Here is a 22,557-nt window from a genome sequence, read left to right on the forward strand (position 1 = left end):
TTCCTGTTTCAGTTGCTCAAGGTAACTAAGACGTCTTACTAAGCTATACTCTACAGTCTATTTCTTTATCATCATAGAACATATGGCTGAAATATCTAATATGGTTAAATATACTTACTTACAAATGGCTTTTAAGGAACCCGAAGGTTCATTGCCGCCCTCACATAAGCCCGCCATCGGTCCCTATCCTGTGCAAGATTAATCCAGTCTCTATCATCATATTCCACCTCCCTCAAATCCATTTTAACATTATCCTCCCATCTACGTCTCGGCCTCCCTAAAGGTCTTTTTCCCTCCGGTCTCCCAACTAACACTCTATAATATGCATTTCTGGATTCGCCCATACGTGCTAGGTACATGCCCTGCCCATCTCAAACGTCTGGATTTAATGTTCCTAATTATGTCAGGTGAACAATACAATGCGTGCAGTTCTGCGTTGTGTAACTTTCACCATTCTTCTGTAACTTCATCCCGCTTAGCGCCAAATATTTTCCTAAGCACCTTATTCTCAAACACCCTTAACCTATGTTCCTCTCTCAGAGTGAGAGTCCAAGTTTCACAACCATACAGAACAACCGGTAATATAACTGTTTTATAAATTCTAACTTTCAGATTTTTGGACAGCAGACTGGATGATAAGAGCTTCTCAACCGAATAATAACACGCATTTCCCATATTTATTCTGCGTTTAATTTCCTCCCGAGTGTCATTTATATTTGTTACTGTTGCTCCAAGATATTTGAATTTTTCCACCTCTTCGAAGGATAAATCTCCAATTTTTATATTTCCATTTCGTACAATATCCTGGTCACGAGACATAATCATATACTTTGTCTTTTCGGGATTTACTTCCAAACCGATCGCTTTACTTGCTTCAAGTAAAATTTCCGTGTTTTCCCTAATCTTTTGTGTATTTTCTCCTAACATATTCACGTCATCCGCATAGACAAGAAGCTGATGTAACCCGTTCAATTCCAAACCCTGCCTGTTATCCTGAACTTTCCTAATGGCATATTCTAAAGCGAAGTTAAAAAGTAAAGGTGATAGTGCATCTCCCTGCTTTAGCCCGCAGTGAATTGGAAAAGCATCAGATAGAAACTGACCTATACGGACTCTGCTGTATGTTTCATTGAGACACATTTTAATTAATCGAACTAGTTTCTTGGGAATATGGTTAAATATATAATAACGATAATAATAATAATAATAATAATCCCCTCACGTCCACATGCCGGAGCAGAGGTGGACGATCATCCAACCAGAATGGTGGTATTATGTGGTTAGCACGATGATCCCCAGCCATTATGCCTGTAGCTCGTTTTCGTAACTAAATTTCGCAGCTCCCCAAGTGCATAATGATGCTGGGTGGGCTTCGGTCCCATAAACTGGCCGAGATTTCTTGAGAAAATTTCTTCCTCCATGAGAACTCGAACCATTGCGCATTCCGTAACTCTAGTCCTAGACAAGATGCCTTATAACTCGACGCCACAGCCCGAAACTGTGATTAAATACACATACAAAAAATTCAAGGAGAAAAGATGTATTATATTGCATTGTTTTCCGACATTAAGGATTTCGGAATTATGTATAAAAAGATAATGAAAAATGAACAGACAACCTTTCGTGCGTGGTTTCTATTAAGTTTAGTAGACTATATGCATAATATGGGGATGATATTAGAAGAGTGTGGTGCCATAACAAAGTCGGGTAAGAAATTGTAAAACTGTGTGAAAATTATGTTTTTTTATTCTCATCAGGGGGAAAATTGAAGATAATACTATAGATTTATTAATTTGCCTTATAGAATAATACCTGTAATATTGACAATATAATATATAATAGCAGTTGACATTGGACATATACGTCAACATATAGGTATGCCCAACATGGAGCCAGGCCATAGAGGGAAACATTGAAGGAGGAGAATTCGATCCGGTGTTGTGGATTGAATTCGGCGTAGCTGAGTGGTCAGAGCGCCTGGTATGTAAAACCAAGGACCCGGATTCGATCCCCAGCGCCGGAGCGAATTTTTCTCCTCAATTATTAATTGTCAAAATTAAATATTCTTTTTTTAGAGAAATAACTAACAACCATAAGAAAAATGTTGCGATCGGATTTTGAACAACATTTTAGTCGAGATTACTGTTGCTACTATTCATAACCGTAACTCCAATGTCAAGACGAAGAAGAGAAAGAAGAATCTCTGTCCGAAGTCTGGCAGCTAAAGGAATCCGATTAAAGGTATGTAATTTAAACTTGTTGATTGTATCGATACTGAAATAAATTAGTAATTATTTCAGACTCAGTACATGTTGTGAATTGCGAGTCGAGAGAGAGGAAAATTATGCACCAATCACATGGTTCCATTGTACTGTTTATAAGTGTTTACGTGAGCCAGAAATGGTCAGAAATGTTTACCTGGAGCCCTCATTGAGAGGCAGAATTTGTATTACTTGCGTATCCAAGTTTCACTTCCATATCGAGTCTATTCTAAGTATTTCTAGCGTACCGGTATTTAAAATTACATCAGCCTCGATCGGGATTGAGCAAACGAACCTCAGATCGAATGGCAAGTATTATAATCATTAGGCCACCGAAGACTGTAGATCTGATACAGTTTTTAAAGTAACAAACTTCGTATGACACTAGATCAACCATAGGGAAAAATGGCTCCGAAGGGCCACTGCACTCAAAGCCGCCTTACCTCACTCCACCGACCCTCTCCTCCGCCTGGTGCTTCTCTAGACACGCTTCATTAAGTGGCGGGTATGGCTTCGACCTCGGGACGTCCGTTTCAGGAAGTGTGGCAGAATGAAGTTTTGTTACTTACAAAAAGAAGAAAGTCTGTTGCTTAATATGCAGGTTTAAAATTGCGCATATAAAACGCTTCAATATTAAACGCCACTTTGATCGGAAGCATAAAGCGGACTTCAGTGATCTTACAATATTTATTTACAATTTTAAAAGCTATTTTCGTAATATTTGTGAAAAGATACAAAACAAGATATGTTTATGATATTTTCAGGATTTAGATACTTATTATTTTATTAAGTATCTGGAACTGAACTTATTTAAAACTTTGAGTGCATATTAGGCCTACTTGATGCGTTCTCTTTCCAAGAAAGATTTTCAGAAGTAACTGCAATGGACATGGAGATGTGTCTGTTCAATAATCCATTTGTAGTTGGTGTTACCCAAGCATCAGAGCCACTATAGAGATGCAAAAGAGCACACCACTAAAGTGTTTAGGAAAAAATAGGTTAGATCTCTTTAAATACCTACCAGAGGAGCAATTACCTAATCTGCGCACATTTGCAATGCGTATGGTATCTATGTTTGGCTCAACTTACTGTTGTGAGCTGTTTTTCTTTTCAAAATGAATATGGCCAAAAGTATCTCCAGGTCTAGGATCACAGACATGCATTTAGTTTCAGTATTACGGTTGAGTTGTTCTATTTTAGAGCCAAATATATCCTTTTTAGTTAATAACAAGAAATTTCGAGGGCAATCAACAAAAAAATGAAAACTAGCAGTATAGGCCTACAGTAGTATTTCGTTTCATTCATATCTCATATATTTTGTTTAATATGTTTTAAAGTTAAATGACAGTGGAGCTTAGTTTTACTTTCTTTAGAATTTATAAAACGAAAGAATTGATTTTGTTGATCATTATATTGTGTTTAATATGTTTTAAAGTTAAATGACAATGGAGCTTAGTTACTTTATTGGTTTTAAAAAGAAACAATTTATTATGTTGAGCATTGTATCTTTTAATATATTGTGCAGTTAAATGACAATGGAGCTTTGCTTTTTTCTTTATTGTTTTTAAAAATGAAATACTTTATTATGTCGATCACAAGGCAGTTCAAGAATTTTTTGTGCACATGATAAAGGAATGGTTATACAATTGAAAAATATATAATTTGCCTAATGACAGTAGGAGGCCGTCATAATTATTGTATGATACTAGTACTTCCTACAAACAAAATACTGTAAAGATTTTGAAACAAGAAATAACAGAGGAGTAATTACTGGTGCTCAAGGTGTGTCGAGTCCACCACTGCACTTGACTTAGCAAAACAACTGCTTTACCCCTCGCCTGTCAATCAAACGAATGTGGGGTGAGTAGAAACTTTCCCTCCCTACTTTGCTGATAGTCCCCATAGCTGCACTAGATGTTGCGTAACTTTAACTCTAAGTTGTAGCACATAGCCTACACGTTATTTCCTAATAATCGTGTGGGTAATTAGTATCAAATTATCAGTCGCTTTATTTACATCAGGTGACACAATCGACAAGGTCGCCTTAGCTCTGTGGTCAGCGTGCAATCCCATCAAGCGGCCCATGATTCGATTTCCGGCATGAGAAATGCGAAAGATTTATTTTCTGTTAATGGGACTGGGAATTTGATCCTTCTTATGTGTCGTCATGTGTTTCAACAGTGACCATGTGCCGTGCTCACCGCACGATTAGAAAGACCCGTAATGTGTGTCGGTCAAATATTGGTCCATAGATAAAGACCTACACCCTTCCCTACACGGAAGGTGAATTATAATTCGGTACGAAAGAAAGAGGTAAAACATGATAAAGAAAGAAGTAAATATAGAAAGAAAGAAAATAGGCTGAGTACAATAATTGAGGAAGACGCTGGTGGACAGACTTCACGAGCATTAGCTCCGGCATAAATCCATACACAGTGGCCCTTGTGCGCCTTAAATATGCGGAAATTTGCCCAACTCCGTCAGGTGGCCTGGATGGCATTCGTGAATTCGACTCTGACAGGTGTGTTAGTCTTCTCAGCCTTGACAGAGTCAGATTCCATTCCTAGAAAAGTATCTGATAAGAGCCCCAAGCTCTTTGAACCTATTTCAGAATAAGAAACGCGTAGGGCTACTACCTTCACCTCCAAGACATCAACCTATTGTTAACTATTACAGATAATAGATAAAATTAAATAAGCGAGAGGTGGAGTGTGTTGGTGGAATGAAAGAGGAAAACGGGAGTACCCCGAGAAAACCTCTCTGCAATGCCTGCTTCGTCCACCACAAATTCCATCACGACCATCCAGTACATGGATAGAAAACAAGCGCAGTAGCGCTGAACTACAGACGCGATAACTGAGGCCATTGTCCACATCCAAATGGCTTTTAGAGAACCGGGAGGTTCAATGTCGCCCTCACAAAAGCCCGCCATCGGTCCCTATCCTGAGCAAGATTAATCCAGTCCCTGGCATCATATCCGAACTTATCAAATCCACTTTAATATTATCCTTCCATCTACATCTCGGCCTCCACAAAGTTTTTTTTACCCTCAGGTCTCCCAACTAACACTCTATACGCATTTCTGGAATCACCTGTATGTGCTACATACCCTGCCCATCTCAAACATCCGAGTCTTTAGCACAAAAAATGGATCTTTGGATGGATGATTGTTCCCTTGGAACTTATTCTTCAGCTGTTACATTGTCTTCGTAGTTTCGTAGAGGTAGTCGAGATGGCAGCACACTATATGACGTTACAGCAGAGAATTGTATAGCGATCTCGAAATCATTTTATTCAGTGACTACGTGCAGCACTTACGTAAAAATTATCTTCATAAACTACCAACACACCCTAATCCACTTATTAAACCAACTAACTGTAATGTTAACTTTTCTGCTAAAATCATTGACTCTGAAAGTTTACCTACATATCCAGCTCACCAGTCTCTGTTTCTGATGGAGAAGATGGTCACGCTTCATTTACGTAGGCCTACTCATGTTATACTAAGCACTATGCTTGTTAAGACAAGGTCCATGTGACCTGGAACTTGTAACGACATGTGTCTTTATTGACACCATCAAATAAATAAATAAGCCCTCACACGTCACACATCATATGCTAAGTCGGCTAATTTCTCCAATAATAATTCTGAGCACAGTCTTCTGAGCTAAATCTGTTAGGTATTTATTCGTGATGTCACATTAGTACTGATGAATAAGTCCAGAATTCATTTAATACAGGTCTTCGAGCAAATTGACGGGCAATTTGTATAAACATTAAGATATGATTGAATTGTCATTCACACTGGATCAGTCATCTGCCTGTACACTAAGGACATGGACAGGAGGAAATCAATTGTATTCAGTTAGGGTAGAATTGTTAAAAATATAATGCTGTAGTAATATAAAAGTAACCTTCCCGTCAATGTTTCCGAATCCAGAATTCCGAATGAAATCTTTTCCGAATGACCATTTTCCCGAATCCATTTTTCCGAAATCAAACTTTCCAGAAACGCAGTTTCTGTGATTCTATTTTTTAAAAGCACATTTCCGAAAATACGTAACAATAATGGATTACAACTTCTGCAAAGGAATAATAATTTTGTTTAGTCAACTGTCCGAAGACAGGTCTGGACTTCACAAGTGACGCCAATAAGGCATCACCCATGAGGCAATTAAGCCAGGAGATGAGATAGAGTAACAAGTTCCTTTCTCTCTGAATAATAAGGGAACTTCAATAATGAAACGTTAATAGAGAGGGAACCTTAGCTAACGAAATCCTCAGGGGGCTGATCCTGAAATTATTATTAAACGATTAAAGGTTTCTTTCTTTACCGAAATGCAGAAAGAAAAGGAATCTCAGATAATACACGCTGCATGGGATGGACAGAAATTTTGCGTGTTAAATGTTAGGTTAGGTTAGGTTAGGTTAGATTAGATGAGGGGTTAGCAAATTGACGTGAGGTCGAGGAATATGACAATGTTAAGAGTTAGATGAGTGGTTAATTGAGTGATAGGAGACCGAGGAGTCCACACTTGTGGAGTAACGGTCAGCGCGTCTGGCCGCGAAACCAGATGGCCCGGGTTCGAATCCCGTCGGGACAAGTTACCTGGTTGAGGTTTTTTCCGGGGTTTTCCCTCAACCCAATACGAGCAAATGCTGGGTAACTTTCGGTGCCGGACCCCGGACTCATTTCACCGGCATTATCACCTTCATTTCATTCAGACGCTAAATAACCTAGATGTTGATAAAGCGTCGTAAAATAATCCAATAAAAAAAAGAGACCGAGGACTGTGACAAAGTTAGATTGGGTTAGATGAGGGGATAGCTTAATGACATTAGACCGAAGACTGTGTTAAGTTTCGAGTGTATTGATGAGGTGATCGCTAAGTGGCATGAGGCCGAGGAATGTAACAAGTTTAGAGGGAATAGCTGAGTGATAGGAGATAGACGATAGAGGATTGTGACAATCTCAGAGTGGGTTATAAGTTAGAAGGAAGGATAGCAATGTAATAGGAGACCGAGGACTCTTACAAGATTAGTTATATTTATTATTGCTTTCCGTTCAATTTTAGTAATTTGTACGTAATCCCTAAAATCAATGGGTTATAAATAAATTTCGTCGAAGAAACGCGCCGTTAGCTAAAGTAAATAATGTCCGTATTTATTTTATCCTAATTCCGTTAGGCTTATCCTAACTCCTATATACAGTATATGTTACATGCAATCATACTGATCTATTTTCAAATACCCTTTCATTTGTAGGTCACTATTACGCTTTAATAATTAGGCTATTGGTCAATACTTTTAAACACCCTGTGTTTCGAGTTGCTCTGTCTCATGGTTCTTGCCGTACTTCAGTACGAAGTAGGCAGTGTTGATAGCTGCACGCAAGAATCGAGGAAGTCCGCTTCGAGGTAAGACTGGAATATTGAGGACGAAATTCTTCACATAGCAGTCTATTAGGCAAATTAATTATATCCATTTGTTCTTCTGTGATAATGTTGGTGCAGGAGTGGCATTTTGTTGTTACGGAGTTGAACCTCCCCCCCCCCACCACATTTGGGAGGAAATCAGAAAATTAGGAAGAGATAAGTGAAATATTTCAATGTGATATTTAATACCAGAAGTATACACCCCTTTTAAAATAGTAATATTGTAATTAATATGCAGTTTGTGTATCATACGGTTTATTTAAAAGTATATTATAAACTACTTTTGCGCACGATCCGTTTTTATGATAGCATTTACATGTAACTTAGTTACTATTAAATTTAAGATATTTCATCGAAGTTTAAATGTGAAAATGTCTGCGACAAGATATCTTCGTATGTAAAGATAGACGTTGTAAATAATATAAGAATATTGATATGGCTTTTCATTTAAGTAAACAAACACATCTTTATTGTATGTAGGCTCAATTATTTACAAATACTGTGGTTTATTTGTATCGGTTTTAATTTCGTCATCATATACTTCGTTACTGGAATAAATTCTCCTCGATTTTAATAAATTTTATCGTCATGTGTTAATAATTAAGTGTATGGTCCATCTTTGCACTCCCGTGAAACCCTTTGTAAATATTAACCTTAAAAATGCATTTAGAATGAAATTCGTTGTCAACATGCCATGATTTTTAATGGAAAACGTGTAGGTATAACAAATAAGTTGCAGTGAATTACGCAGCATTTGCGAACACGAGAACGTGAGAACGTTTGTGAATAACAACAAAATGAGGTCCAGAGAATGGGTTAAGCCTACGGGACGTTAGCATTAAGACACATACTTTTCCATCGTAGATGAATCTTCATAATTTCCATTCTTGTAATAATTAATCACCATAACTATTGCCATAAACACCAACATAATTGTTATATTAAAGTCACCGCAATCAGATCACGATCACCACCAGCATAACGATGTCCTTGAACAAATCAGGAATCTGACTTTATTGTTCGAACACGAAGCAGGTTTCAAGTCCAGTCGCCAACAGTGACGCACACACAGACAACGATCGCGAAGGCATCAGAATGGCAGGAGCAAACTGAAGTAAGGACCGTGTAGAAGACTGACTGAGAACACTAATAATTCGTTAAATGAAACTGCCCAGCATCTTCAGATAATCCATCGCGACCTTGTCACATGAAATAACTCGTACAGATAACCCAAGACCTTTCAAGGCTGTTCACTTCTGTAACCACGATGTCACTAATAACAGCTTAAAGAAAATTGTTATACAAAAAAAAACTGGCTCCGTTTTAATTCTCAAGGTAACCGGGTGTGCTGATGCAACGTAGCTCTTCATGAAGTCGAGACTCAAGATCAAAACAAATAAGAGTTCAGGATTCTGACATAATGAAGTCTTAAATATAAAGGTGAACGTTCTATCGTCGTCATTACTGCAGTCGTCATTGTTGCAGTTAGTAGAGGAGAAGGTTGAAATATGGGCTAGAAGTGGTAATATGGGCTACCTTGTTTTTTAACTACTGGGTGTTCATTTCAAAGCGTGTCATGACGTCACTGTTGTGAGTCAGCGATTTGAAGCGAGTTTCAGCTTTTATGTCAGAGAAGTTGCCTATAAATCAAGGCGTTCAATCTGAACTTGAGAACGTGTACGGTATAACTTGAATGTCGTAGCAACAGATGGCGGTCTGTAAAGTCTGTGTGCTACCATAACCTCTTTCGAACTGTGTTTTGCGCGGACAAGTCGTACGCAGGGTATTTGTTATCATCGATTGCGTACGGCAACATTCCACAACACAAATCAAAATGCTCCGTGTCCATGTTGACCGTCCAAGTTAATGTCAACAAATACGTAAGTAATCATCTCAACCCTCTCCCCATATCCCGACAGTAAGAAAAAAAACTCACTTCAGTACGTGTTTCCAAACAGTTCACATTCTTGCCACTACTGGCGTTACCGTACGTATCGGTAAGTAATCTTCAGAATGAACGCCGTACTTGCTAGGCAACTTCTCTCGCATTTAGGTAATACGCCTCTGCAGAAGTGTAGGAAGATTGAATTCTCTAGGCTCATCGGCTAGCCACATGACGACATACAGCGAGCCATGACACATTTTGAACTGAACACCCAGTATATATGGTATTGTTACCTAGCGAAAAAGCATCTCGTGCCCGTCAGTCTGCGTGCACAAAGAGACAAACCAGTTGCCTTTGTTGTGTGAATGTGGTGTGTTTTTAGTGTTTTTCATCAATTTCAAAGTTTTTGCAGGTATGTAGTTTAAATTTTATTGAAATAAATATATTTTGTGTTTAGATATCACTCTTGATGTATTGCACTGATTAAGAATAGCTCTCTCACATGGCATAAGAGTAATATTTATTTAGAACAACAATTGCTATACATAATCTTAGAAACATTCATGAGTCGATGCTGCTAATATGGACTACCGCTATGTGTCAAATATGGGATAGGTAGCCCATATTACCAGCACGTTAACACGTTCCGTATTTTCACTATCGTGATTTGCGTTATTTCTTACAGAATATTGCCATTCATGTGACACAGATTTCCTACTTATGTTTCTTTGCTTTTTTTTTTTTTTTTTTTCAATTTTATCTTCAAGTTTTTGTGGTAGCCCATATTTAGACCCCACTACCTATAGAGGACCAACTCGTCTTTCTTTCAAGAAGTAATTATATGAAAATATCTATTGCAACTATTTACCTTTAAGACTGGAAAAATTGTATATGAATAATTACTCTGTATGTCAATAAAGATTTCCAAGCAATATGAAACACCATTTTCCATTATTACGAGGAAAAGAAAATAGTAGCCCATATTTCCACCTTCTCCTCTATAACTCTCATCTTCGATGTCATTTTGATCACCAACACTGTAGTTCTTATCATCGCAATCATAAACCTTACAGGTGGTAGATTTTCGCAGTCACGATAAATAAGAAATATGCTGTAAGACTGTTAAATTACTCAATTTATGGTTAAAACTTAAGTTAAGCATATTGCTATGGTTTTGAAATTCACGATAAAATACAAAATTGACTACGAGACGCCAAATGTATACGTTTTTCTGTGATATAAGAGCGAAATTACATTTTATGAGATTCTTTTTGTTTTTGTGAAAGAAAATCAGAATCCATATGAAGGCCATATATATATATATATATATATATATATATATATAGTTTGGTCACTCCTCCATGTTACCTTTTACAAGAGCACACAAGAATATAACCTGGTACCCTCTTTGTTAATCTATAGCTATCGTTATATCTCTGGGGCTGGTCGTAGAATATTGGCTGTCTATGCGATCGTTTTAGGTCCAGAGTTCACTTAGGCCTATGTACAGTATGTGTGCGGTAGCGGGTGATTCTGATTGAGCAACAAGACGAGTCGGAATAAACTCACACCATACTTTTGGCATGTTTAATAATGTTCACAATTTCACTATAATTTTATGTTTCTTTACTTAGTACTAAAGAGCTCAAATGGGATGCAAATTGAGAGAATACAAGTTTACTGTACGGAGTGCTTTAATGATGTCAAGCGTGTGGGTGGAGTTGTATCACTAGACTGTGATTGTACTTCATAGATACGCTAACAACTCACTGCTGGTGGACGGGATTTCGTAGCATTTATTTACCATTCTTCGGCAGTTCTTTGCTTACTCCCGTACTTTGCTTACTCACTTCTTGGCATATTTCTTAATTTCCTTTCTTGGTTCTTCATATTCATCCACGCGCCTTCACTTCTTCATTTGTGCTTCTGCAATACGTATACAGCATTTCTTTCTTTCGTGCCGAAATTCTTCCCATCCGTCCGTACTTCCTTACTTAATTTCGTAGCATTTATTTACCTTTATACTAAGACATCGGTAAGATGTGTCGAAAGAAAATAAGTCTCGGCATTTGAAGCTGCAATGATATTTTGTAGAGTTCGGACCTCAATACACCTCAACTCTACGAACAGTTTTATTAAGAGGAGAATTTTTTATTATATCCGTAATTTCATGTTTTTTTTTCCTTGTTATTTTAAGAATTTATATTAGAACTTGAGTCGCGAAACAGACTGAAATGATAATGTATTGGGATCATATTTTGAGTTCACCCTGCCTGATCATGCGTTATAGAAAGAAGTGTTTCGTTGTATTAACACTGCCTAACTGAATATCGATCCCTTGTTAAATATCTGCAGTGCTTGGGAAAAGTGACATAAGTCAGTTTCCACAAACCTTTTTTGATAATTTATTGACAAATTACGGAACATCTGCTTGCTTGGAAAAAAATACATAAGTATTTTTCCCATTATAATAATTCATACAGAAAAAATCAAATCGACATAAACCAGTGTAAGTTGTCAATAAATTATCAAAAAAGGTTTGTGGAAACTGACTTATGTCACTTTTCTCAAGCACTGCAGATATATTGTCGTCTATTGCAACAAGTGCAATCACGAAGGAGGAGAAAGTAATGCAAAGTAAGATAATATACTTTTTCGTGTGTGGTTAACACTATAAATTAATTGTAAATATATTGTGTATTATATTGCTGTAACACACTAAATTGTAAACGTAGTAATGTAAAATGCAAATAATAGGTGGTTTAAAATTTAAAGTGCATTCACAGAACATTAGAAGTAAGCAGCTCAAACGACTTCATCGCCAAACTTAGTAGTTGTGGTTATGGCTGTATGAGGAGAGTACACTGCACTGCCTTACGTGGTGCTCCTAATCATACCTATAGTCGATGTTGCAGTTAACCTGGCGGTTTACAAACCCGAAATACGCTCTTCACTTATTACTTTTAAGGATTTAGGGATAAAATCTATAAAATTAACATGTTAGCACATTTATGACATTGAATTTCTACAATCAAACTTTCTGTACAAAAAAAAATGTATCTCAAAACGCTAAATTCCAACATTAAAATGCTAAATTTGATTTTTAATGTGCTAAGTGTTTAATTTTAAGTTGCTAAAATCTACCATCTTTAACGTTCGTAGTCATTGCAGTCATTGCCCCGGTAGTCGTCGTCGTCGTACTCGTTTACACTGTAGTCATCATTCATTCATCATCATTTCAGTCATGACTCTCATTTCATTACCATTGTAGTCAGTCTCGTAATGATCGTAGTCACCAACACTGTAATCATAACCATTGTTAGTATCGTTATCATCGTAGTCGGCAACACTGTAGTCATCATTGTAATCATCACCTTTATTTTCATTATCATAATCATGATTATCATCAGCAATGCAGTCATCAACACTGCAACCATTATCAGCGTGATAGGCATCATAGTAATCTGTATTATCACCATAGCTGTCATTGTAATGATTATCGCTCTAGTATTCGTAAATTTAGTCATCACAATCATTATTGCAGGCGTCATTGTAATTGCCGTCATCGTTACTTCATCCTTGCTTTGTGTACTGTGGCAGTCATAAGTTAATTTGTAGACCTTGGTCTACATCAGTGAATGATCCGCTTTCTCCAGGAAACTTTATCTCCCTTGCTTAGAATGTGACTTTGGTGGTGATACGAGCATGTGGTGTCAGCACGATGGTTGTCCAACGCATTGGCGTATTCATGTTCGTCATTTTCTGACTACTACCTTCCCAAACCGATGGATTGGTCATGCTGGTCCGGTTGCTTGGCCACCAAAATCTCCAAATCTTACTTGCTTAGATTTCTTTTTTGTGAGGCCAGACGGGAAATTTGGTTTACGCCATGGCATTCTTCGAAGAGGAGGATCCGTGTCACAAAAGCATGGCAATAATACAATTTCTTATACTACTGATGTTGTAAATACTGAGATAATTCTTAGCGCGTCGCTGTTAGTATTAGTTGCAGGTAAATGGAGAACATTTTGTACAATTGTTATAATTTGAAAAACAGTGAAGTATAAGTTTTTATTAATAAGTTTTCATTATCACGTAGCGAAATAACAAGTCACTGACCTCATGCTGTGTTTTCAAATGCTTTGACTTGGCCTCCTCAACTAATTCTTCTAGTTTGTGTATTGAATTCGGAAACACCACATTGTACTGTGATTATCTTCTCAAGTTAACATACAATATTTGGACTTAATAGTCATAGGCAAATCCGCGGTTCAGCAACAACTTGTAATATTCTCTCTTTTTACAGATGAAAGCCCTGACGTTTCTGCTGATGGTGTGGTCTTGCGATTATTTTACATCTGCATACAGAATCCTTGCCTTGATGCCGCACTACGGGAAAAGCCATTTTGATGTTTTCGAGCCTTATTTTAAAGAACTGGCAGCCAGAGGTCATCAAATCGTGGTGGTCAGCCACTTTCCACAGAAACAACCTGTAGCAAACTACAGTGACATCAGCCTTGAGGGTTCTATTGAAATCGGTACCAAAAATAGCCTCGATATCGGAAGTTTAACTGGAATTAAGGCTTATGTTACATTTGCTATTGAAGCGCTGAAATTCTTAGACTCCTGCCGCAGAACTCTGGCGTTCAATAAGGTCCAGCAGTTGCTGAGATCTGAAGAGAAATTTGATGTTGTGATAGTCGAGATTTTCTACACAGATTGTTACATCGCATTTGCACATAAGTTCGAAGCCTCGTTAATCGGTGTCAGCACAAGCTTATTGTTTTCGTGGGGCAATGATCGTATGGGCAGTCCTGACAATCCTTCTCACATCCCAGTAACGCTTACGGGATCCTCACATAGAATGAACTTCCGGGAGCGACTGATAAACAGTGCTGCTAATATAGCCCTGAGAGCTGCCTTCCTGGTACAGGCTGTGCTGGTTCAGATGTTTGTGAACAGCCATATCGGTCCAGACGTGCCTTGGTTATCAGAAATTGCAAGGAATACAAGTTTGGTACTGGTAAACACGCATTTCAGTTTGAACTGGCCTCGACCTCTTGTTCCTGGTGTTGTTGAAGTTGGTGGAATTCATATTAAACCTGCCAAGAAGCTTCAAAAGGTAAGGAAAACTAGGTTATTTCTGTGTACAACTTCTCTCAAAATAATTGATCCTAATTTAATATGGATTATTCTGTAAGATGTGCTCTCAATGGACTTTAGAATACAGCTACCATATAAGCATGCACTAGGTATTGTTGCAAAATATTGCTGTTACAAAATGGCGCTATCGAAACAATAGAGATATTTGAAGAGTTTGGGAGTAAAACATGATAAGTAACGTTTGAGTGTTTTGAAGTTATTAGGTAGGTATGCACATTTAAACATGTAACAGTTTTTATAGTTACCAAGAAAGTAAAATCTGTATACTTCTGCTGTTATACATATTGTGCCATACATAAACTGAGCTAATTCATATAATACCCATAAGGCAATTCAACGGTTATAATCTCAATTTTAATTTACAGAACATATTGTCATATCATACTGATACTCAGTCACAGTAAAGATTGTAGGTTCACTTATTTGAATTCAAACTCAATGCGTTCCTATATGCTGTCACTTCGTTGCAGCAGGATTTAGAAAGTTACCTGAACGACGCTAAACATGGAGTGATCTACTTCAGCATGGGGTCCCTGATGCGAGGAGATACTTTGCCTCAAAAGACGAGAGAGGCCTTCATGCAGGCGTTCTCGGAGCTCCCCCAGCGAGTTCTTTGGAAGTGGGAGGGAGAGGACCTGCCTGGACAGCCCCCCAATGTGAAAACCATGTCATGGCTGCCACAGTTTGATGTTCTCAGTGAGTTCTGATTTCTGTTATAATTGGTTTGCATTATATATGTCCAGCTCGAGAGAACCCATTATTATTATTATTATTATTATTATTATTATTATTATTATTATTGACCTTTAGGGAGACAGAGACGTAGATGGGAGGATAATATAAAAATGGATTTGAGGGAGGTGGGATATAATGCTAGGGACTGGATTAATCTTGCTCAGGGTAAGGACAAGAGGCAGGCTTATGTGAGGATGGGAATGAATCTCCGGGTTACTTAAAAGCCTTTTGTAAGTAAATAAGTATGTTATCTAGAACGTGTTTTGGTAAAAAAAATAGTTTCTAGACAAATACAGGCCTAAAACAAAGCGCAAAATTTCCATTGAAGGACCACGTGTTTAAATACCGGTTTTACACACATATCCTAATAGATTTTTATTACCAAAGCATGGCTACATTTAACGGGCTATATTTTAAGCGAAAGTTCTCCAGCAAATGCCATATCTCGCTTTCTTTTTTGTCTGTCCGCCCGCCCATCCCTACATCTATCTATATCTATATCTACATCAGCCTTGGGCACAAAGAGATAGTGCATGGAAACGGAGAAATCCCCATCTATATCCTTCTTTGCTTACACCTGCTTACAAACAAACACACGGCAAGGCACTCTGTCTGTGTCAGTGATGAATTTCAGACGGGTAGCGAGAACCTAAATTTCGTAAAAGCTGTGATAATGGTATCATCATGTAATTGCACTTGATATAAAAATTATTTCCATATCCCTCTGATACTTGCATCAGTAATAACACACACGTAGTTTAAAAGATTTTTCTTTTATTTTATCCATTTCTGGCATACATCATTTTCTTGATCAACCTAGGAACTAACAAGCCGAGAAGGGTAATAATTTTTCTCCCTTTTTCTTCTCTATTTTTTACGGACAAAACTAGTTACCTCACTGTCACGTATTTGTAGTTGCATCAATGGCGGAACTCTTATCTTTAATAAATCACAATTTTTGTCCATATTTCACGGAAGATAACTGTGACTACAAAATAAACTGCGTTTTTTTTTTTTTTGACTTGGAGGACTTTATCCCGTTTTAACAAAAACTAAACAAAATGAAAACAAAATTAGTTTCCTGAAGTACAGTTGGCGACTCAGGAGCACTGAAACTGAAAATAATTACTTGTTCAGGTCTACTTAAATATAATAATAATAAATTTTCGCTACACCAACAGATCACCCCAACTTGGTGCTCTTCATTTGTCATGCTGGAATACTGAGCGTCATAGAAGCAGTGCATGCTGGGGTACCGGTGTTGGGCATCCCAGTGTTTGGAGATCAGTTCGTAAACGTCAGAACTCTTGAGGAAGCTGGAATAGGTCTAGAACTCAGTCTGGAGGACATCACGAAAGAAGTTCTTCTCGAGGCGTTGAAAACAATGTTGGAAACACCAAGGTGAGATAAAATTTAACTATAGTAAATTGAAATTGTATGTAATATCAAATAAATACAATATAGAAACTGTCATTCTTCGGCAGTTCCCTCTAAAATAATTATTAAAAATTAAAATTAAAGACAGACAGTTTTGATAGTACGAAATGCAACGCTGTATACTACTTCAGGTTATTGCTCCCAAGTACGAATGATTAAATTATTCACTCTGCAAGACTTGCGACAGGAGAATGCGAACAAAAACGTTTCAAGTAGCATTACAGCATTGCAACGCGTTCCATTTCATACTATCAAAACTATTAAACATATCAAAAAATTTACTTGACAAAACTTGTTCGCATTGACTTATCTATTACCTCTGCGAATTAATGTAATCTGTTCCTTTCCACCCTGTATATAAGAAAGACAAATAGCGTTAACTCTAAATTAAAATATATTTCAATACTATCGGAATCATCAGCATTTTCGAACAAATGAAGTCTTTGGGAAGTCCTGGCTTTTGGGGGGGGGGGGGGGGAGAAAGAAAGAAAGAAAACCTTTCGCCAAAAAGTATATCAGTGATTACTTGCAAAGTAAGGGGACCAAAATTATTTACCAAAATAAAATTAAAATTAAAAAGTTTTATTTGTATATAGAAAAAAGAATTTATGTGTGAAATAATGTTAATTGAATAATTATTCTTGAATTCACGTTTTGTATAGTGGCTACTTCTCGTCACAAATGGAACATTTTCAGAATTACATTTGTACAATGTTAAATATGACACTGTTCAGATTAAAAACTTCTCCTTCATCCACCACATAAAAATTATCCACACAACAAACCATACACATTATTAGTCTCTCTTAATGTAGGCCTATACACAACATAAATTGTAAAAATTACTAATATTCTTCCCCTCATTTCAAAGCAACAGAACAATTTCATCACAGTGAGATCTCTTATACCTCTCTTTGTGGTAGGTATAGAAATTTGAAGTTGTATGAATAAAATGTATAGCTCTTACATGGCTAAAAAATAAGTTCTAGAACTGTAAGATCACTAATTGAATTAGGGCTCTAAGCATCTGAATTTATATTCCAGAACTACAGAATTACAGAACTGTAAAATTCTTGGAATAAAATAACGCTGGAAATTGAAGCAAGATTATCAATCCTTAACATGTTCATTTTTTATTACTTTATCTAGTTACTCCGAGAACGCAAAGCGTATGTCAGCACTCTATGTAGACAGACCAATGTCTGCAATGGACACTGCCATCTTCTGGACTGAGTACGTGATGAGGCATAAGGGAGCACCACACATACACTCTCCGGCTCTTGACCTCTACTGGTACCAATATCTGCTGCTGGATGTAATATTTGTTTTATTATTATTTTCGGTTGTATTCTTGCTAATTGTCTATATCGTATTGAAAATGCTTGTTAAAATGATCAATAGATTCAGGAAATTTAAAACGGATTGAAATTAAATTCAAAATATTCTGTTGCTCATTTATGGTAGATTAAACTCAAAATACTGTGTTGCTCAGATATAGCAGATTAAATTAAAAATTCTCTATGGTGAAGAATGGGTAGAACAGAGAAAAATTCTCTCCAGCACCGGGATTCAAACCCGGGTTTTCAGCTCTATGTGCTGACATTTTATCCACTAAGCCACACCACGCATAGTAATATCAAAATACTCATTTGCTCAGATATGGTAGATTAAATTAAAAATACTCTGTTGCTCGGGTACAGTGATTAAATTCAAAATACAGTGTTATTCAGGTATGGTAGATTAAATGTTAAGAATTACAAAAGAGGATTTAAAAGTTGTTTAATTCTCGCAACAATAAGCTAGGGAAATCCTCTACAGAATTGTAGGATTTGAAAAATTAGATAAAAAATATTCTAGGTTTAGGTATACACAGACTATGATAAAAGCAAATGCCAGAAATCAAAACGAGCTGGAGCAGCATAATTCGAAGGACACAAGATGACACCACACTGGTATTTAAATAGTGCCTGGCTGTCATAAAATGTACATTACCTTTTTAAAAAATTGTAACACTTTTAACATTTTAACTATAGAAAGTTTAATAGTTTTAATCAAGTGTTAAAGTGAATAATAAGAAACAGTGAAGGAAAACAAAAACAGAACAAACCAACACAAACACCAAGTGAGAATAAATACATAACAATAACATATCACAATACCAATACTCACAAAATTGCAACTTCATTCAGAAAACTAAAATACAAGATAGCATACAAAACAAATAACACAACACAGAAATATCTAAATAATCACATTAAACATTCAAATAAATATAATTCAACTGGAGTTTACAAACTAAAATGCAATAGTTGCCCACATTTTTATATAGGACAGACAGGAAGATCCTTTCACACAAGATATAATGAACATATTAAAGCTATAACCAAACCCTACATCACATCAAATTACGCAGATCACATTATCAACAATAATCATAACTACAATAATATAGAAACAGTTATGGAATTTTACACTTCACACCCAAAAAGTTCACAGTTAAACATCTTAGAACAATACGTAATATATAAACATACAATAACATACCCACAACATATAGTTAATACACAATTACAGTTCAATACCCACACATTATTCGACGTCATGATACGTCATAACACACAAACAACCAGACCTCACCTTATGAACAACACACCCCCACCCCTACAACTGACAAATGCACATCGCAGAATTCAAGATCACCAGTAGTTCAGGAGACACTGATGAAGATGCAACATCACGTCGAAACGTGCCGTCTGTCCAAGGTATATAACCTTTTTTAAACATTTTTAACACTTTTTAACGTGTGACTAAACAATTTTATGTTTTTAACAAACAAAGTGTTAACGTGAACTAGAATCAATGAAGAAAATAATATTGGTATGTACAGACTTGGCAGTTTAAAAGTCCCGAAACATTGCTTAATCGGTCGGTGACCTGAACCCCAGGCAATCACTGGCATTTCTCTCCACGAAATTGTGGCACTCTTCTTGACTGTAATCAGTCGTGACTGAGATTTCATTAGAATAGGACAGTTGTGTTATGCAGTCATGAGTGAGATTTCATTGGAGAATACAGTACTGGTAGTGATGAGCAATGGTGAGATATTCACTACGTCGTTGTATATTGATCTTGAACTGTTGTACTCTTTTATTGTTATAAAAAATAATTTCTCTCCCTGTGTTAAAGTATTATTTTATGTTGGTACTTTTTTCTCCCTTGTTTGCTGGTGTTCCTGTTGTTTTTTTGTTTTGTGTCGCGAGTGGTATTTGTTTATAAGTTTTTTTTCTTGTACGAGGAAGGACCCGAAAGCTTGCACTGCAGCCTGAGGCATATTAAGCTTATCACTCCTATTCTGTGAATGATTGGGGAGCTGAACAGATGCACTCTTGTACGAGTACAGCACACAGCATCATGAACATAACCCTGGTTGTTGTATGGATGATAATGATATGTGAATTAATGATGGCGAAATGAGTCAAAGGTCCAACGCTGAATGTTACCCAGTAATTCTGCTTCAATTGGTTGAGGGAAAACTCCGGAATAAATCCCAACCAGGTAACTCGTCTCAACCTGGAATACTGAACCAGGACCCGCTCATTTCATGGCCAGACGTGCTAATCATTATTCCACAGCGGTGGACTTGTATGGTATAATAAATATATTAATAGTTTAGAAATATTGTGAATAAAAATTTTTCTCTAGTTTATTTTAGTAATTTTTGAGCATGTTGTGACCTAATTGATCGGTTTGTGAAAAAGGATCGTTGAATGAATTTGCCCTGTAAGCATGTAATAAGGTATGTGTAAGCGCTATTTTTTTTAATACAAATCAATTATATCTTGGCCTCCTAAACAGTTAACTATAATAATAGTTTTGTTATATTGCTGAGATCTTTTTATAGAAAAGTATCTGTTTTTACAAACAAGAATTTACGAAATTTTCATGACTGATTTACAACGTTGCATTAAGAGGGCTAGTAATAAACTATTTACAGTTCTGCAAGCAATCTGATATGATTTGACTATATATACTGTACTAAATTTAACCATGATAGAGCAATAATCTAATACTGAAAACATACATGTTTATACATAGCAATTCGTGCTTAATTTATTAATTTAATGCAACAGGACATATATGGAGAGAAATAGAGAAACTAAAGAGCCTATGTGTATCAGGAATGCATCCCCGAATGCAGGTATTTAGGTTTAGTTAAACTTAATATAGTAACAGATAACTGAAATGTATGTTGATGTGTGCAGCAAAAACAAATGTTTGAATACTTATTAAAGTACGGATAGGTACAGGTAGAAACTGCATTAAATTATCAATACTTGGCTATTGAGGGAAAGAAGACAGAGGACGGACACTGGAAAGTTTTCCTTTCTCAGTCGTACTATCAGGGACTGGAATGCTTTACCTGCAGACTTACTAAAGACTTTACCAACAACCAAAAACGTATTTAAAAATAGGCTTAAGGACTTTACTAATAGACGGTAATTATACACAGTATGTAAAGGATGTAAATGATATTTTGTTATTGAAGTGTTGTATCAGTGAAGAATTATGTTTTGTCAGTGAAGTGTGTTGTGTCAGTGAAGTGGGTTGTGTCAGTGAAACGTGTTCCTGTCAGGGAAGCTTTATAGTTTATAGTGGCAGTGCAAAGTATTTGAACAGTGAAATGTTTTTGAAGTGTTAGTGAAATCAGGATAGAATCAGTGAAATGTGTCGTAGTTCCAGTGCAGTGAGTGAGTTGACAGCGAAATGAGTGTAATGTGGAAAGGTACTTGTGCAGATATGAACATATCATACTCGTGGGTTTTAGTTCGAACTTGGATTTAAGATACAAATTAGATTTATTTTAAATGTTATTTTAAGTGATCGTGCTTCATTTAATTTAGGATATTCCCTATTATTATTATTATTATTATTATTATTATTATTATTATTATTATTATTATTATTATTATTATTATTATTATTATTATTATTAATTATTGGTATTATTATTAACTATATTTTTAATTAATAAGTTTATTATTGTCATTATTGAGTGTAATTAGTTACCACTACCACCGGGTATATACCCATTGCAGTGTGAATAAATACATACATTGTCAAGAAAGTTATCATTTTGGCAGTTGTGTCTGCGAATATGACACAGTTTCAATATTAGTGATCATTCCTCTGTTATAATAGATGAACTTAGTATATTTCACAGAATAGGACTGGTGAGCACAATAAGCTTTAGGCTGCAGTGTAAGCCTTCGGGTTCCCCCACTGTACAAGAGAAACAAAAACAAATCTCCAAATATAGAATATTTGGAGGTTCGTATTTAGCAGAACATTTTCATACCATATTTTGCTAGTTTGTCCTGCTGACAGTATCTATTTTTGAAAAGATGTTAAACATCCCTATTCTTAAGAAAAAGTTCTAATCGTAAGGTTCTCAATGAATAAATTTCAAAACGTAATTCAGAACTGTGAATAAAGCTTCTGTTTTTCGTCCATACATTTTATTTAGAGACTAAACTGACTTCAACAGTACCTTGAAAAATTCGCATCACTTTAACAAATCAGTAATCCTTGATTGGATTTCCAAAGATAAAACAACAGTGACTTTAAACTTGGGGTTAGGCAC

The 22,557-nt window shown here is 36.4% G+C and overlaps 1 protein-coding gene across 4 annotated transcripts in view; it reads left to right on the top strand.

Moving 5' to 3' along the window:
* Positions 1-7,566: 7,566 nt before the first annotated feature.
* LOC138699638 (UDP-glycosyltransferase UGT5-like) overlaps positions 7,567-22,557 on the top strand; it is a 63,171-nt gene continuing 48,180 nt past the window's right edge. The window contains exons 1-5 of one of the 4 annotated variants that reach the window (XM_069825671.1): positions 7,567-7,678; positions 13,888-14,703; positions 15,218-15,440; positions 16,661-16,880; positions 18,066-20,094. In XM_069825671.1, the coding sequence (XP_069681772.1) occupies positions 13,888-14,703; positions 15,218-15,440; positions 16,661-16,880; positions 18,066-18,342 (1,536 nt within the window). In that variant the 5' untranslated portion in view covers positions 7,567-7,678 and the 3' untranslated portion in view covers positions 18,343-20,094. Of the gene's footprint in view, positions 7,679-9,410; positions 9,994-13,887; positions 14,704-15,214; positions 15,441-16,660; positions 16,881-18,065; positions 20,095-22,557 lie in introns of those variants that run through there. The other 3 variants (XM_069825669.1, XM_069825670.1, XR_011332053.1) reach the window with 3 other exon arrangements.

Source organism: Periplaneta americana, chromosome 5 (assembly GCF_040183065.1).
Source record: "Periplaneta americana isolate PAMFEO1 chromosome 5, P.americana_PAMFEO1_priV1, whole genome shotgun sequence".
In the NCBI taxonomy this organism is placed as follows: domain Eukaryota; kingdom Metazoa; phylum Arthropoda; class Insecta; order Blattodea; family Blattidae; genus Periplaneta; species Periplaneta americana.